At 37.8% G+C, this 19436-nt stretch overlaps 1 protein-coding gene across 1 annotated transcript in view; it reads right to left on the bottom strand.

Moving 5' to 3' along the window:
• Positions 1 to 19436, bottom strand: part of LOC104675733 (collagen alpha-6(VI) chain) — a 152143-nt gene that overhangs the window by 46181 nt on the left and 86526 nt on the right. The window contains exons 21-24 of the mRNA XM_010380392.2: positions 16612 to 16647; positions 14299 to 14361; positions 12555 to 12617; positions 1334 to 1396 (exon numbers count right to left, since the gene is read on the bottom strand). Of these exons, the coding sequence (XP_010378694.2) occupies positions 1334 to 1396; positions 12555 to 12617; positions 14299 to 14361; positions 16612 to 16647 (225 nt within the window). The remainder of the gene's footprint in view (positions 1 to 1333; positions 1397 to 12554; positions 12618 to 14298; positions 14362 to 16611; positions 16648 to 19436) is intronic.

Genomic DNA, 19436 nt, shown 5'->3' with positions numbered 1-19436 from the left:
GACTATAAGAGTGTACCAACTGTTCTCCTAACTTTCAATCTCTCAGGCTTCATAATATTTATTTGAGATGGAGTCTCGCTCTGTCACCCAGGCTGGAATGCAGTGGCAGGATCTTGACTCATTACAACCTCCACCTCCTGGGTTCAAGCAATTCTCCCTGCCTTAGCCTCCTGAGTAGCTGGGATTACAGGCATGTACCACCACACTTGGCTAATTTTTGTATTTTTAGTAGAGACGGGGTTTCACCATGTTGGTTAGGCTGGTCTGGAACTCCTGACCTCAAGTGATCTGCCTGGCTCAGCTTCCTAAAGTGCTGGGATTACAGGGGTGAGCCACCATGCACGGCCTAGGCTTCATAATATTTCTACACTGAATTGACTATTTAAAATCTTCCAAAAGTCTGGCTGTGTTCATCCACTCCATTCAAAAGTTTTAGATAATACTGTGCTGGCCACTGAATAAATTCACCACAGTCTCTCTTGTTGTTTTTGTCCTGCCAGACAGGATCATTTTTCATGCCTAGGTACCTCCTGTTTCAGGATTTTCAGGCACAACCTTGTGCCTTCCTTCACACAGCTTTTTTCTCATTACAGTCCCCCCATTCCCTTCTCTGCTTGCCAAAATTTTTATAATCTAAGTTCTACTCAAAGTCTGTATTTTCTATGATGCCTCCTTTCCCATCCCAGAAATACTTCTAATAATGCTATTTAAACCTCCATTTTAGCCCCTTATCTCTATTTCACGTCATAGATTGTTATGAAAATATTCTTTGGGGTTGGTTTCATGTCATATATATTATGCCACCCACGAATTCATTTATTCAATATTTACTAAGCACATATTACATGCCAAGCACTGTTCTAAGCATGGAGGGTGCAATCAATGACCAAAACAAAGATGTCTCTCCTGGAGCTGATTCTTCAGCCCAACTGAACGCTCAGTATAGTGCCTTGGTCTTAAAGGCCTTTGGTCTTACCAAAAGTTTGTGCAAATAGAGGAAAGAAAGGAAGTAAAAAAAAAGAGGTGGCGGGAGGAAATTAAGAGAGACTGGAAGAGAAAAACGAAGGCCTGCCCCAGAATATCCCTTGTTCCCTGAGATCCCTCAGCTCCAATAGGGTGTATCCCTCCCCTCTGAAATTACACTGAGCTGGAATCCCTGATCTCATCCAGGTCCACACCCATGTCCTTAGAGGTTGCTGGCTGTCTAAGAATCAAGCCAGGGTTTAGGGACCAGAAAATGTGTCCTCGTTTGTGTTGAAAGGGCTCTGGCTAATATAAGAGTTCTCTTGAGCAGAAAACCTCAACTTTGGTGAGTATAAAGAATGTGACCTACTTTATTTCCTTGGCTTCCGAAATGGCCTTGATTCCCTGCCTCTCCTCCGGGTCCTGGAGGTCCCTGAAACAAAACAGGGGATTGCAAATATAGCAAAACATAAAGCAACTTTCCTTCAGACCCTTTCTTTGTCTTATAAGAGGAAAATGAACCACAGATGAGAGAAGAGTTATGGTTGCATCGATTCTTGCTCTGAAAAAAGCACTGCCACCATCAAATAAAGACTAGTAAATACAAGAAAATTAATAAAGTAATTCATGCCAGATGTTGTCTAAAGAATTGTGCTTCCTTGTGAGTTTTCTCTTCCAAAGTGATTTCAGGTTGTTTTGCTCTAAGAACAGATGTTGTTAAAATGCTTAACACTTAAAGAAGCCATTCCAAATGACATTTGCCTTGAACTATAACCCTTCTTGTCCTTTGGTAGAAAGGACTGGCTTTGGTAGAAAACATTTTTTGAAGACAAAATGATCTTTACTAGAAAATCATATGATATGCATATTAGAAAGCTCAAGAAACTTTACTAAAAGAGTGTTCATAAGATATGTTTAGGTAGTATAAGATAAATATTCTGAAATAATTTTCTCTTTCCTAGTGATAAGTTAGAAAAATAAATGTAAACAAATTCCCACTTACCAAAAGAAGAAAAAACCTGTAAAATGCTTAGAATAAATTTAACAAGAAAGACGCAAAACCTAAAGAAAGCAAGTCTTAAGATCTTATTGAAGAACATAGCAAAACTTAAACAGATGATAAATATAACACCAATCTATATGGAAAAGCTATTAGATATAATGGAAGTAAGTCCTTCCAACATTCTAGAAAGCATATTTCATTGGAACAACTTTAGACTTAACATTTTAAAATACCAATTCAGAGATGACACAACTGCCTTCCCCTGTTATTAACACTTAGAATCAGATTTTTCCTTTGGGATATCTAAACATATGGTAAGAGAAATCTCTTTTGGTAAAACTGTTTACAGGTATTTGTAAATAATCCCAACCCCAGTGAGCTGAAATCATTTGCACAGTTTTTTTTGTCATGGTTGTTGTAATTTAAAAGTAAATAACCAACCAACCTCTGTGTAATGAACATGATACTTGCAAATTTATTTCGTTCAGAACAAAAATACAGTAACATTAACATTTTCATCTTTTAAAAAATGTAAAAAGCAATACATTGGACATAAAAAACTTCCTAATAGGAAGGATTGTTGAACAATAAACTGGTTACTAACAAAGATAATAATCTTTCCATAATACCCTATCTCTCCCCCTTCCTTCATCTTTAAAGAACATTTCATTATTGTCATCCTCCATAGATAGCTCTCCACCCAGTCCCTTCTAACTTTCACTGCCACCACTACATGGAGCTAACTCCTTTGACTTTCATGTTCCGTCCAGTTGACATTTTTTTGCTCTCACCTTTTTTGAGTTTGATCATGTGTTCTTTGAAACTTTTCCCTTAACTTCTGTCACACCAACTTACCATGGTCTTCCTGGTACCTCTCTAGGCTCCTCTCATTAACCTTTGAAGGTTTCCCTTATTCTATTTGCCTTTTAAATTCTGCGTGCCCCAGGACTCCATCCTCTGACCTTATTTTTCTAACTTTACCCCCTCTTCCTGAATGGCACCCCTATGAATTCACATACCACTTCTACACAATGACTCCTAAATACATGCTCTCCTGTCCCAACCACTCAACTGAACACCAGAGCCATGTATTAAAAGGCTGAGTAACATAGCAAGACTCTATGCCAAAAACCAAAACAAAGCCCAAGAATTAGCCAGGCATGGCAGCACACACCTGTAATGCCAACTACTTGGGAGGCTGAGGCAGGAGGATCACTTGATCCCAGAAGTTCAAGGCTGCAGTTAGCTATAATTGTGTCACTGCACTCCAGTCTGGGTGATAGAGTGAGACTCTGTCTAAAAAAAAAAATACAATTCCCATTGGACATCCTATTGAATAGAAATGGATTCTCAAAACCATCATATTTACCCTAAATCATGCTTCCAGTCTCATTTTCTTTTCATAAAGGAATAGTATCACCCTTTACTACCATTGACACCCATGCCAGAAACCTGAGAATCATCCTAGACCCTTCCACTGCCTCACTTCTCAAAACCCCTCAGCTACAACCCACAGTAGACTCTGTCTACTTTCTGTACCCCTCCCTCTTCCATTCCCATTACTCGCCTTCAGGCCCATTTTGTATCCTGCCTAAATTCTTGGCTCTCCTAGCTGTAGCCAGGTCTTCCTCTAATCCATTCTCCACCGTTTTTAGAGAGAGATTTAAAATGTCAGGCTCATGTTACCACTTTGTCTGAAATTCTGAATATCTTTCAGAATAAAGTTTAAGGTCTTCTTAATATGCAAAATCCCTCAAAATGTTGGAATTGTATGCCTCTGGAGCCTCATTTTCTGTGACTACTTCCGTTGCTTTATGTTCAGGCACATCAAAGCAAGTGATTCATCAAATGTTTGTCTTACGTCTCCATAGTCATGCAAATTTTTCCCTTAGCTGGTCCATTTTTTTTTCCCTCCAAGGAGAGGTACAATCTCCCTCCTCTGAAAAATCCTACTTTTGGCATCACTGTTTCAGGAAGAATACCCAAACTTCCTGGCTGTGTTGGGTCTCATGCTTGTCCCCCAGATTCCTCTACTCTGTATGTAATTGTTAGCGTATTTCTCTCTCATTCCTTAGAGACTAGACTGTATACTTCTTTAATGGGCATATCCTATTAATTCATATCTCTGGAGCATCATAGGCTACCTAGGACCCATCAACCCATCCATTTATCTACCCAGGAAAGATTCTCAAGAGAGATGAACTAATGTGTTTAATTAGCTGGTTTTCCATATGAAATTTTCATGCACTGTACAAAGAAGTAGAGAGATTCTAATTGTCCTGAAAAGCAAGGTATAAATTGGTAGATTTGTCTAGAAGTCTACTCTTCATTCTTCATCCCGACATAAATTCGGAGACAGAGGATGATTTGGGGAGATTATTTCATGTGTAGTTACTTCAAGCATACACAAGCGCAATGAGAGATATCCTGTTTTAAGAACTTTCAAAATAAAAAAATGTCTTGGATGAGTAGATGGTTGGATGCATACAGGACTTTGCCATCAGAGAATCAGAAAACCTAATTCTGTTTCCTATGCAGGATCTTGCAAAGTACCAAAGTGAGGTTTGTGACTTAGGTGAAAAGGGCTCAAGCCTCAGTGAATGGTTACCCAGATAAATCACCTGCTCAAATACTGCTGGTTAGACAAGGAATCACACTGGTGGATTCTAAAATAAAGACAAAAAAGTTATCGCCCCCAGAAAGATATCAGAGTGAAAGAGCTTACTTGACTTGAGATCAAGAATAACTATGGAGGGTTAAGAGAAGTTTAGGGCATTTAAAGGGGAAGGGCATTAGCTAGAGATCAAATCTTCATTGGCTTTGTTGTAATGGCTGCCTTTTCTTGAGCATTCACATTTTGTGCAAGGCACTGTGCTGAGTGGAAAATAAATACAGTCTTCAATTCTTACAACAACACAGTGAGATGCCTGTTATTAACCCCATTTACTGATCAAAAACAGTTTCTCAAGGCATTCACATCCAAATTGCTCAGTTAATAAGAGGATTAGATGGGAATTGAACCTAATTGTATCTGACTCTAAAGACTAAAATCCCAGTCACTATGCCTGCTGCTCTGAGGCCCTTGTATGGGACAGGATTCCCAAACTCTTACCATCCATGCATTAGTCCAGATTGGAGTTCTAAAAAATGTGGCTCTCCAAACTTGATGCATAAGGCTGGGGCCACATCAAACCTCCAAAAGTGGGACTTGATTGTCCCACTTTTTTTCTCATGTTGAGTTAGTTACAGAGCCCTTGGTAACCACAACTGCTTTAGTGTTAAGCAAGTATAGGAAAGAAGTGTTTAGAGGTTAATGATTTTTTGAAAATTGTGCTTGGCACCTTATCAGAAGAGACTGCACTTGGGAGTTCAGGTTTAATGGTTGGGGCACTGCCAAGGACACGCTGACTTTGGATTAGATAAGGCAGGGCAGGTAGAAGAGGTGCAGGGTTTCCCACACTTAAAAGGAATCCTTGTCACTTCTTTTTATTTGTGTGGGGGAAATGTATGAAAACTCACAATGAACAGATATCAAGGTGGAAAGAAATAAGGAGATCAAATGCTCAGCTTTTTTAAAAGTTAGATATCAGCTAAGTCTGAGAAAACAAAAATCAAGAGGGCATTAAAAAATGGTGAGCTAATGCAAGAAAAAACCCCAAAACATCTGAGATGTCAATCTTGACAGTACTAGTCCTTAACCTTAACTTCTAATACTTCTCCGTGCACTCTACACTCCAACCATATTGAGCCATTTGTAGTTCCCAAAACTCACCTTGATATCTCTGTGTAACTTGGTTGTCCTCCTTCTGAATGCCTGCCTTTACCTTGGTTACCCGGAAAACACCTGCTCATTCAGCAAAACCAAATACACTCATCTCGTTTAACTCCATCCTTTACCACATCACTCTACTTTGAGTATAATTCTCTTTTAACATTCAGCACATCACATGGCAATTGTTTGTTTGTGTGAGCCTCCTTTATGAGATTGGGTATACGTGAGGCTAGAGTCTATACCTGATTCATTCTTGTATCCTAGAATAGGGCCCAACACACAAGCAGCACTTAGTAAATGTTTGTTAAATGAGTAAAAGGAATGGTTAATGGACCACCAAACTTAGCTTATACAGAATGATGAAACTTGTTGACTACTACAGGTTACATATTGTTATATTACTATCATGGTCTTTCCTGGAATGGTGACCTGCATTCTTTGAGCCCTAAAATACCCCCATTAAATTGGGTATATTGATACAATATAGTAGTAATAACAAACACGTAGAGCTTATGACTGCATGCAATTTTCTAAGCACCTACATATATTAAATCCTTTAATTTTCACAACAATCCAATGAGGTAGCTACTATTACCATCCTTATTATCACAGCAAAAAACTGAAGCACAAAGTGGTTACATAAATTCCTCAAGGTCACAGAGCTAGTAAGGTACAAAGTTAGGAATCAATCCTAGGCAGTCTGGCTCCAGACTGTATACCATTTAGCACTATGCTATGCTTTGTAAAGACAAAAAGAGAAATTCTATTCTGGACTCCCAATTGCATTGAACATCCCAAACTTTCTTGATATTGTACAAGCCACTAGTGATTCATTCACCAAGAAAGCATAAGTATTCAAAAAATAATTACAGCTTCAATTGAAATTTGTACTTCTGTGTCTGATTTTCCATTCTTTTTTTTTTTTTTTTTTTTTTCAGGTATTGATTAAATTAGAATAGTACCTTAAGGTAAACCAAAAGGGGAATGAAGGAAGGTACAGAAGAATACCCCATTCCTTTCAAAGCTCTTTCTTCCTTTTCATTGTGCCATGGACTGTATTCTTTTGTATCATAGTCACATACTTGGCTGGATTAGCACACATGTGATTTATACAGAATGCCAGTTAATAAGCCTTCAGAATATTGTCAACAGAAATCACATCTTTTCCTAAATGTATATCCTAAGAGAAACTTCAAATCCTGAAATTAGAAAGCACTCATGTTATTCTACTCCAGTGGCTAGTCCTTGTGTGCTATAAAACAATATGAAACTTACGGCAGGGGATTTATAGAACCAGTAAAGAAAAATACTCTCTTGTACATCTGATTGTGTTAGTCTCTGTGGCTTTCTTTTGGACACAACGACGTTGTGACCCCATTCATCCATGTCCTGAACATAAAAAATTGTAAACATCTTTGAAATAGCATTTTCACTGTATTGACAAACGTATTTCAAGAAAACCAAGCATAGAAAGAAAAACCATGTTTGCCAGCCAGAAAACTGGAAGACGTAGACTAGAGAGAAGTAGTACCTTCTGACTAACTCTGACAATGCTAAGAGGCTGAATGATTTATGGCCTTGACCAATCTTGCCAAAGCAAGATTAAAGGGTACTCATCCACAGACGTGCTCTGCACAGCCATGTGGATGCAATTTGGATTCTAGAACAAGAGAAATACCAAGACTTTTGGATTTCCACCCACTCACATCTCCATATTTTATATAAACAGATGAGATAATCACGATATATGTTTTTCTTGGCATTTCCATCTTTTAAAAATTTCAGTTTGTCATACCAGCAAGCTTTTATTGATTCAAGGATATGAGTGCAAAATAGTTATTTTCATGAAGTTATTTATACCATGACATTTTAAAGTTTTTATGCTTTTTGAAGAAGCAACTTTACAAGTAATAATTAACATGCTTTAAAACAGTGTCATGACAGCATTAGGCAGGTCATCTAGGCAGAAAATTAAGAAAGATATTTAGAACCTGAACTCAACACTTGATTTAACAAACATATACAGAACTCTCCACCCCAAAACAACAGAATATTCATTCTTCTCATCGCCACATGGTATATATCATAAAATTGACCATACAATTACACATAAAACAATCCTCAGTAAATTAAAAAAAAAATCATGTCAACCACAATCTTGGACCACACTGAAATAAAAATAAAAATCAATGCTAAGAAAATCACCCAAAATCATACAATTACATGGAAATTAAACAACCTGCTCCTGAATAATTTTGGGTAAACAATGAAATTAAGGCAGACACCAAGAAATTCTTTGAAACGAGTAAGAACAAAGATACAACATACCAGGATCTCTGGGATGCAGATAAGACAGTGTTAACAGGCAAGTTTATAGCAATAAATGCCCAATCAAAAAATTAGATCTCAAATTAACAACCTATCTTCACAACTAGAGGAACTAGAGAACGAACCCCAAAGCTAGAAGAAGATAAGAAATAACCAAAATCAGAGCTGAACTGAAGGAAATTGGGATACAGAAAACCATACAGAAGAACAACAAATCAAGGAATTTGTTCTTTGCCAAAATAGGATAGACTAGTTAGCTAGACTAATACAAAAAAAGGAAAGAAGATCCAAATAAACACAATGAGAAATGAAAAAGGGGGCATTACCACTGACCCCACAGAGAAAAAAAAAAAAAAAAAAAGCCCTCAGAGATTATTATGAACACCTCTATGTACAAAAACTAGAAGATCCAGAAGAAATAGATAAATTCCTGGATACAAACAACCTCCCAAGAATGAACCACAAAGAAACTGAATCCCTGAAAAGACCAATAACAAGCTCCAACACTGACTCAATAATAAAAAGCCTACCAACGAAAAAACATCCAGGACCAGATAGATTTAAAGCCAAATTCTATCAGATGTATAAAGAAGAGCTGATACCATTCCTACTGAAACTATTCCTAAAAGTTGAGGTGGAGGGACTTCTCCCTAACTCATTCTATGAGGCCAGCATCATCCTGATACCAAAACCTGGCAGAGACACAACGAAAAAAGAAAACTTCAGGCTGATACTCTTGCTGAACATAAATGTAAAAATCATCAACAAAATACTAGCAAAGCGAATCCAGTAGCACATCAAAAAGCTAATTCACCATAATCAAGTAGGCCTTATCTCTGGGATGCAAGGTTGGTTCAATATATACAAATCAATAAATGTGATTCATCATGTAAATAGAACGAAAAACAAAAACTACCTGATTATCTCAATAAATGGAAAAAAGGCTTTTGATACCATTCAATATCCCTTCATGTTAAAAACCCTCAACAAACCAGGGATTGAGGGAATGTACATCAAAATAGTAACAGCCATCTATGACTCACAGCTAACATCATACTGAATGGACAAAAGCTGGAAGCCTTCCCCTTGAAAACCAGAACAATACAGAGATGCCTTCTAGCACCACTCCCATTCAACATAGTACTGGAAGTCCTGACCAGAGCAACCAGGCAAGAGAAGGAAATATAAGGCATCCAAATATGAAGAGAGGAAGTCAAACCATCCTTGTCTGCAAATGACAAGATTTTATATCTAAAAAACCCAATAGTCTCTACCCAAAAGCTACTTGATCTGATAAACAACTTGAGCAAAGTTCCAGGATACAAAATTGAAATACAAAAATCAGTAGCATTCCTATACACCAACAACATACAAGCCAAGAGCCAAATCAGGAATGCAATCCCATTCACAATTGCCACAAAAATGTACAAATAAAAATACCAAGAAATACAGCTAACCAGGAAGGTGAAAGATCTCTAAAATGAGCATTACAAAACACTGCTCAAAGAAAACAGAGATGACACAAATGGGAAAACATTCTGTGCTCATGGACAGGAAGAATCAATGCTGTTAAAATGACCATGCTGCCCAAAGCAGTTTACAGATTGAATGCTATTCTCAAACTACCAATGACATTCTTCACAGAAATAGAAAAAACTATTTTAAAATTATATAGAACCAAAGAAGAGTGTGAATAGCCAAGACGATCCTAAGCAAAAAGAACAAAGCTTGAGGCATCACCTTATGTGACTTCAAACTATATTACAAGGCTACAGTAACCAAAACAGCATGGTACTAGTATAAAAACAGACTCTAGACCAATGGAACAGAATAGAAAGTCCAGAAATAGAGCCACACACCTACAACCATCTGATCTTTGACAAAACCAACAAAAACAAGCAATGAGAAAAAGACTCCCTATTCAATAAATGGTACTGGGAGAACTGGCTAGCCATATGCAAAAGATTGAAACCAGGCCCCTTCCTCATACCATATACAAAAATCAACTCAAGATGGATTAAAGACTTAAATGTAAAATCTAGAGGCATAAAAACCCTGGAGGATAACCTAGGAAACACCATTCTGGACATAGGACTTGGCAAGGATTTCATGAGAAAATTGACAAAAGCGATTGCAACACAAACAAAAATTGACAGACCCAGTTAAGCTAAAGAGCTTCTGCACAGCAAAAGAAATTATGAACAGAGTAAACAGACAACATATAGAATGGGAGAAAATATTTGCAAACTACATATCCAACAAATGTCTGATACCTAGAATCTTAAGGAACTTAAGCAAATTCACAAGCCAAAAACAAACAACCACATTAAAAAGTGTGCAAAGGATATGAACAATTTTCAAAAGAAGACATACACATGGCCAGTAGGTATATGAAAATATGCTCAATCCCACTCCATACAACCTTCCCCTTTCTGATGCCCCCATGCCTGTAACCCACCTCTCACCCTCATGGACACAGACCTCACCAGAGGGGCCTCATTCTCATTTTTTAATCCAGGGGCATCCCCTACCCCCAGGCTGTCAAGCCTTTCTGTGTTGCACTACAGTTCAGAGGAGCCCTGCAGTCCTCCCATGAAACCCAGGTAGAGAAGCACAACAAACACTTATATTTTTGTAGTATTAAACACAGTTCTGTATTATTAAAAAATGCTCAAAATCACTGATCATTAGAGAAATTCAAATCAAAGCCACAGTGAGATACAGTCAGAATGGTTATTATTAAAAAGTCAAGAAATAACAGATGCTAGTGAGGTTGTAGAAAAAAATAGAACACTTACACACTCCTGGTGGGACTGTACATTAGTTCAGTCATTGTGGAAAGCAGTGTGGTGATACCTCAAGGAACTTGAAACAGAATCACCATTCAACCCAGCAATCTCATTATTGGGTATTTACCCAAAAGAATATAAATCATTCTACCATAAAGACACATGCATGTGTACATTCATTGCAGCACTATTCACAATAGCAAAGACATGGAATCAACTTAAATGCCCAACAACAGTAGAATGGATAAAGAAAATGTAGTAAATATACACCATGGAATACTGTACAGTCATAAAAAAGAATGAGATCATGTCCTTTGCAGCAACACAGATGAAGCTGGAGGCCATTATCCTAAGCAAACTACCACAGGAACAGAAAAACAAATACCACATGTTCTCACTTACAAGTGGGAGCTAAACAACAAGAACACATGGACACAAAGAGGGGAACAACAGGCACTGCAGCCTACTTGAAAGTAAAGGATGGGAAAGGATCAGAAAAAAATACTTATTTGGTACTATGCTTATTATCTGGGTGGCAAAATAATATGTATGCCAAACCCCCATGACATGCAGTTTGCCTTCATAACAAACCTGCACGTGTACCCCTAGATGTAAAATAAAAGTTATAGTTAAAAAATAGTGTCATGAGATACAAGTTTATGCAAATAGCCTCTTAAATTTTCTTAAACTTTCTGGTGATAAACACAACCACTTACATATTGGACTGCCTGGTTAAACTAATCCACACAAGTAATGGACTCCTTTTACCCTAGTGTTAGTGGAGAACACAATTCCCAAGTGTGTCTCATTCATTCATTTATTGTTTGATTCAATATTCAAATATGTGTTGAGCTCTGCTATGTGCCAGGTACTGATATTCTGGACTCCAGGAATAGAGTGTAATAAAACAAAGTCCTATCCTTTATGGAACTTGCAGTCTAGAAGGAGAGACAGGCAAACAGCTAAACAAATAATATTGATAGCAGGTAGCTGAGGGCCAGATCACATAGGGCCGTTCTATTAAAAATGTGGTCTGGACCAGAAGCATCGGCATCATCTGGGAGTGCCCTAGAAGTGCAGAATCTAAGGCCCTGCCCTAGACCTGCTGACTCAGAATCTGCACTTTAATAAGTTCTCTACTTAACAATCCCCTCTAGGGGGTTCTTCTGCACTGTGAAGCCGGAGCAGTGCTAATGCAGAGCAGTCATTCCTAACCCTAGGTCTATATTAAGATCTCCTAGGGAGAAGTTAAATTACTGCTACCCTGGCCTCATGGCCAGAGCTTCTGATTTAAGTGTCCTGGGAAGGTTTCTAGGTGGTGGAATGTTTTATAATTCCCCCCAGGAGATTCTCATATTTAGCCAGTTTGAAGACTACTAAAGTAGGCTGTATTCTGGAGGTGGGGTGGGGATGGGAAACCCCACAAGGATTGAGATCAGGGGAGTGCTGTGACCTGATTTGCACAGCTGAGCAGCTGAGGCAAAGAGGGCTTGATTTTCTACCTCTGTGTCTGATAGTGATAGCCTGCTCTGCAAGATGGGAACCATGATGTGATGTGGCCACCACATTGAGCTGAAGTCAAACCTAATACACTTCCCTGGTTCCCAAGCAGTAAATAACTCCACCTGCATGAAAGAAACCACAAAGACATATCAAGCCAAGATCAAAGTCAGATGCAATCATTTATCTCATTACTTACCTGGGGACCTTTACTTCCCACACCTCCTTTTTCTCCTTTCGCACCAGCCTCTCCTCTTGGGCCCTAAGTACATAGAATTAAAGCATTATTTTTTGCCTAAAAGAGAATATTGAATATTAAATTGAATATTGCAAGTAGAAATACTAAGTCAGTAACATGGACAGAAATGGGAAAGAGAGCTCCAATCACGCCTTTCCTTCCATCCTGGCCTGTGGAGCTCATTCTCATTTGTGCAGGAATATGAATGACCAATCTGAAATTTAGGCAGTTGAGGATTTGCAGTCAAACTGACTGGGGCTTGGAAAAAATACTGAATGGTTGAGCTTTTCCATATTGCTTTCTACATTTCCCTACATTTCTTCTGTTAAAAAGAAAAATATTCCTTACAAATATAAATCTGAAACCAGAACATTTAAATAAGTTTTCTATTCAATAACCACACTGAAGACTGGTCATAAACAAGATATGGTATGTGGTAAGATGAAATCTGACTATTTCTATTTTTGGAATATTATACTGCGTATTAGCTGTGGCTTTCATATGTTATGCAGAGAAACTTTCATGCTGTGCTTGGTTTTTGCCTCTGCTTTTAAATTATACCATTAAAAAAAAGTAAGTTCCTATAAAATGGAAGAAGGGATGCTGTAGTATCACTTCCTTAGCATGAAATAAAGCTAGTCAATCTATTGAAATGCCTCCCCACAACCCCAGTGGCAACTATTTCTCGTTTGAAGGTAAAAAAAAAATAAAACAGTGAGCTTTCCTCAGCTGGAAAGTAACAACAAAGAAAAGTAATCAAGCTAGGAAGAGATAAAGGTCCAAGGGGAAGACTGTTCACTGCTCTGAATCTTGGCAAAATGTGAACACACTTTCCCTTCTGATGTTTAAGGATATTTTGACCAACTTCCATGTAACAAGTTGCCAACATATAATAGTTACTTTTTTAAACTATGTGGATTAAAACTTTGAAAAATAGCAGAACCATTGATCGTCCTGCCTATGCCAAATAGTACACTTATTCCTCAAGCTTTCAAAACTAAGTTTGGAGAGGAAAAAAAAAAAGTTCTAACTTTTTTGTGGTCTGGCCTTTCTTTCACCTCAATCTTTGCTAGGACCTCCTTTCTTTTATTATAACATTTTAGCTAAATGTTGCTCTCTCTGGCCCCTCATGTGACCCCTCACGCACCCCGTCATGTGATCAGTGTAAAGAGCCAAGTATGGCTTGTTCCTTGCAAAGGAAAAAGTGCTGGAGGTAGCTCCCTGGAGAAGTGAGCTGGCAAGGGGAGGCTGAGTGCTGCACTGCAGATCACCCCGCTGATGTCTCCAGCTGTCTTTCGAGCAATTCTTTCCTAAGAATAAAGCCAATTTTTCTACATCATGAGCACCAAGATATGTAACACTGAACTATTACTGTGCTAAATTGACCACAATTCCCAGATCTGAGGTTCAACATTTTCCTTGGCTCAAGATCTCCCTGGAATATCCTACTTACCCTGAACCCAGTACACAGGGACCACTGCCTAGCCTGTTCATTCACTTTTCACTTCTTGACTGGGACAAAACTTAAAGCAGACCAAGTGCTGCATGAGTCCAAACTGTATTGTTTCCTTACTTTATTACCATGAAAACTTTAAACATCTGGAATTCTGCAAGAGGGATTTGAGGGTTTCTATCAGGTCCTCAGATTTTTCCATTCCCAGATTCTTCTTTATGTTCTCACACCCTGATTGGTCTTGATATATACCTGAGGGCCCTTAAGTCCCAGGGAGCCTTCAAGTCCATCTGGTCCTGGGATGCCTGCTGTTCCCTGTGGTGAGAAAGTATCAATCTGTTAACACTGTTTCCTGAAAATTTTGTCTCCTTTACCTGCAAGCTTATAAATATTTTTTTAGTCACAATGTCAATGCAGGATCTTTCAAAAAAAAAAAAAAAAGTGAAAAATAAATGCAAATACAAAGAAAATAAAAATCTATAATCTCATCAAGCAGAGGTAACCACAGCTAGCATGCTGGTGTATTTCCTTTCCATCTTTATATATATGCATGCATGCACACATGCAGCCCCCACCCCTTTCCTATACAATTTGTATTATATCTAACTTAGCTATGTGACCTTAAAAACACCCAAAATTTAGTTCACATTTTCTGCAAACATCTTCAAGCATCTTACATGATTATATTAATATTTATATTCAAATCAATTAAATATCTAGGGAACAAAAGTTGAGTATTCTCTCCATATTGCTCTTGAATTCTGTCACAGACAAGAATTATAAAAAGCATAAAGAATTCAAGAAGTTTATAATTTAGGCAACTATTAGGAGAGCCTAAGTTTATATTTCAGTTGTTATATAGTTGGATGTGATTAAATGGCACTTACAGATAACTTTTCCTAGAAATCAGAAAAAAAATTTAACACCTTCTGTCTCCAATTTCATTTCATTTATATCATGCTATTTTTCTGGGTAGGTTCTCCTTTTTGCTGAAGTCTAACCTTGAAATGTGCTGTGGTCTGAATGTGTGTATTTCTTCAAAATGCATATGTTGAAAAGTAATCCTCCATGTAATAGTATTAAGAGGTGGGGCCTTTAGGAGGTGTTTAGGTCATGAGGGCTCATCCTCTTGAATGAGATTAGTGCCTTTATAAAGAGGCTCAAGGTAGCTGTCAGCCCCTTCCGCCATGTGTGGATGCAACAAGAAGGCACCATTTCTGGAGTGAACAGCAAGCCCTCACTAGACACTGAATCTGCTCATGTCTTGATCTTGGACTTCCTAGCCTCTAGAACTATAAGAAATAAAATTCTGTTGTTTATAAATTACCAGTTTAAGCTATTTTGTTACAGAAGCAGAAACAGATAAAGTATGTGGGAGGGAGGGATAATGTCTGGATGGTAAGCTCTCTTTGTCTAAAAGTGTCTATTTTACATTACTCATAGTTTAGGTATGAAATTCTTTTTTTTTTTTTTTTTTTTTTGAGACAGAGTCTGGCTCTGTCGCCCAGGCTGGAGTGCAGTGGCCGGATCTCAGCTCACTGCAAGCTCCACCCCCCGGGTTTAGGCCATTCTCCTGCCTCAGCCTCCCGAGTAGCTGGGACTACAGGCGCCCGCCACCTCGCCTGGCTAGTTTTTTGAATTTTTTTTAGTAGAGACGGGGTTTCACCGTGTTAGCCAGGATGGTCTCGATCTCCTGACCTCGTGATCCGCCCATCTCGGCCTCCCAAAGTGCTGGGATTACAGGCTTGAGCCACAGCGCCAAGCCCAAAAGTGTCTATTTTACATTACTCATAGTTTAGGTATAAAATTCTAAGTTAACAATTATTTTTCCACTGTACCTTCAGGATATTACTCTGTTATTTTCTGGCATGTATTATTGCTGAACAGAAGTTGCTGCAATCTAATTTGTCATTCTTTTCATGAGTAAAGCTATCTTTTCTCTCTGGTAATTTTTAAGATGCTTTTTATCTTTAACATTCTGGAGTCTCACCATGTTGCCATTAAGAGTGGATTATTTATCCTCATTGTATTTTTAATCTGAGGATGTGTGTTTTACAAAATTGTAAGTCACAACCACTCTTTCATAAATATTACAGCTTCATGAAACACATATAATGTATCACCAACATGTGCAATGAGATATGGTTTTTGATTTAACTGACTTTGTGAACAAAATAGACTATCCAATTTGTACAAAAGTTTCATTGTATTATTTTGGCTTATATGGGTTTTTTTTATAATTGTAAGATTCCGAAGTTAAATGAAAACGTAAAAGAAGAGTCATCTACTAAGTTATTCAAGTTTGTACTTAAAATCCAAGCAAAGTTAAATTTAACAATAATTGTGCTAAATATATCTCTGGCCATTATTTTTTATGGTTTTTGACCAAAGTGCCCACATATTAAAAGAGTTAAAATATGAACTCTTAAAATCTTATCCTAAAATTTTTCCAGCATTCTATTCTATAACCAATATCATCAAAAGGGGAAGTTTAGAGACTTTATTCCAGCTCCTTGAGTGGATGCAATATTTGTCATTTGGAGTTAAGGGGAAAAATCGTTGTACCTGTGGACCTGTATGTCCCCTTCTGCCATGAGCTGCCTAAAATAGAAGAAAAAGGTAGATATCTTTAATTCAGAAAGAATGCTTTTTTATATATGATTTAAATTAATAATGGACACTTTAAGGCACCAGCATACATAACAATTCCCGCAAAGTGCTTACAACATTCAATTTTCCACTGTACCATGAAAGCAAAACACTGCTAAATCTACATTTCTATCCTAGGGCAATAGAATATTTGTCTCTCTGAAATAACTGACAATAGAAATAATAGACAATTGAAATCTACAGATACTTATGAGAACAGACTGTGGTCAATAATTTGTTCTCTATTAAACTTTTACTAGAGCTGTTCACAAGCTGCAAATTGACTTGTTTGAATTTTATTTCTTTTATTTTTCCTGAAGCACTACTAAAGAAGTCAGAAATCAGGGTAAACTAGCCAAAAGGCAGGAGGCCAGAGGAAAAACTGGAATAATTGACTCCATGTACTTTATAATAAAGTTCAGACATAAAGATGGCCAAACTAATTTTATTTTTAAAAAGCCAATGTTTACCTGAGAAAAATGAAAGAATTTTCTCAAACATTCAAAAGCTACTCAATCCAGTATATTAATATCCAATCAAAATGATGCTACATAATCAAGTGGGTTTTCCTGCCACTGTCATATGTAAGTGTAGGGTCTAGATATATTCTAGATCAATATTTCATAGACCTGGAAATCAAGAGACAATGGCATTTTGTTGTCTAACTTAGGATCATTGAGTAATGTTATAGTAAAAGTAAAACCCAGCATTTGCAAAATTCAATAAAATCAGACATTGTCTTGATTGAAATTTGAGATGTTCTCTGAGAGGCCAGTATTTCAAACTTGAAATTCTGCTAATCCTATTTCAGTCAAAATCTATTTGATATGGTTTGGCTCTGTCCCCACCCAAATCTCACCTTGAATTGTAGCTCCCATAATTCCCACATGTTGTGGGAGGGACCCAGTGGGAGACAAGTGAATCATGGGGGTGGTTTCCCTCATACTGTTCTCATGGTAGTGAATAAGTCTCATGAGATCTGATAATTGTATAAGGGGTTTCCCCTTACACTTGGCTCTCATTCTCTCTTGCCTGCCACCATGTAAGACATGCCTTTCACCTTTACCATGATTGTGGGGCCTCCTCAGCCACATGGAACTGTGACTCCATTTAACATCTTTTTATAAATTACCCAGTCTCAGGTATGTCTTTCACAGCAGTGTGAAAATGGACCAATACACTATTGTTACATAAGAAACAGACTGTATTTTAGGGAAACGCTTAGAGGTCTTTATTTTTTACAAAACTGATGAATCATCTTGAGATGAAACCCTAAATCGTCTATCAGAGGGAGGAAAATAAGCTGTTTCCCTTCCTTCAGCACATGGGTTTGTCTGTTCTGATTCAATTCACTTCTCTTTTATTCAGAAAAATATCAGTAGATATTTCCATTTGACAAATAGCAATAGATATTTTCATTCGAAAAATATACTACCCACAAAACACACTAGATGGGAAATATGGGAGCATAAAGATCACACACACACACATACACACATTTCTGACCTTAGGGGACCCTCATTCTTTGGGTTTGGGAGGAGGAGATACATATTACAAATATTTACAAGGCAAAGTATTGCAAATGCCATAAAAAAGGGGAAAAGATAGAAACACAAGTTTTAAAGAAAGCAATCATATCCAGTTGGTCAAATCAGGAAAAGCTTCCTGGAAGAAGAGATTTTTGAGATGGGTGTTTCAGAGGATAGGTAGCAGTCCTACAGGCAGAGAATGTGTCAGGTCTTTCCAGAAGAGGTACAGCCTAAGCTATGAAGTAGACAGAAAAACAGGAAGCATACTTGGTAGCAGCAGTAAGGCCATCTGTGTCAAAAGTGTGAAAAGAAAGGGAAGTAGCAGGGTTACTAGGCTGAAAGGTTCCTACTACATTTAGCAGAAGCCACTAGGGTTTTTTGAGTTGGAAAGGTACATGGTCAGACCCCAGCTGCAGTTGGATACATCTGGTTGTGGCAAGAGGAACTGAATGGAACTTTATATTTGAGCAAAATAAAGAGTTTCCAGTATGTTTAAGGGAAGTGGAACAGACCTCCATGTTCAAAAATCTACCTCTGGCTTGCTGTCGCAAGTTTCAAACATCATCAATAAACATTTTTTTCCCCCTTGTGTCTTTAAGGTTTGATTTTGAAAGGGCTTGCTGAAAATAAATTATTGTGACACATATTTATTGAGTTCCTGTTCCCTTCTAGGAACTGGGCTGGGTGGTGGTGAACAAAATCTGACTCCTGACCCTAGTTAGTTTATAAGCCTAATGGATGGGAAAGACTTTAATCCGCTATTCATGCAAATAATGAAAATATCTTCAGAAATGATCGTATAGCACCTTTGTTAATGGTTACTTGGGATTTAAGCTCCAAATGAAAGTCATAGGGAGAGATACATTGGGTTGCTGTGAGAGACAGAAAACAAGGAAATATGGAAGATGATTTTGCAATTTTGCCTAAACATTTCAAGTGTTTTATATGAGAAAGACGATTTTCCAAAATATCTTAATGGTTTACCCAAGAACTTGCAGATGTCTGATAACACATCTAGACAATCTGACATATCTTTAAATAGACTGTGAATGGGCACATCAGAAGAGAAAATCTCCCCAAAGGGACCTGAGAAGAAGATGGGCAAGAACAGGGTACTCAGTCCTTCGTTCCCCAAAGCCTGGCTTCCTGGTTGTTTATAGGACCCAATTTCCTGGATATAAACCATCGGGATGGAGAATTATCAGGTAAAAA

Source organism: Rhinopithecus roxellana, chromosome 1 (assembly GCF_007565055.1).
Source record: "Rhinopithecus roxellana isolate Shanxi Qingling chromosome 1, ASM756505v1, whole genome shotgun sequence".
Classification (NCBI taxonomy): Eukaryota; Metazoa; Chordata; class Mammalia; order Primates; family Cercopithecidae; genus Rhinopithecus; species Rhinopithecus roxellana.
Note: the sequence above shows the minus strand (reverse complement) of the source record. Positions and strands in the feature narration are given on the sequence as shown.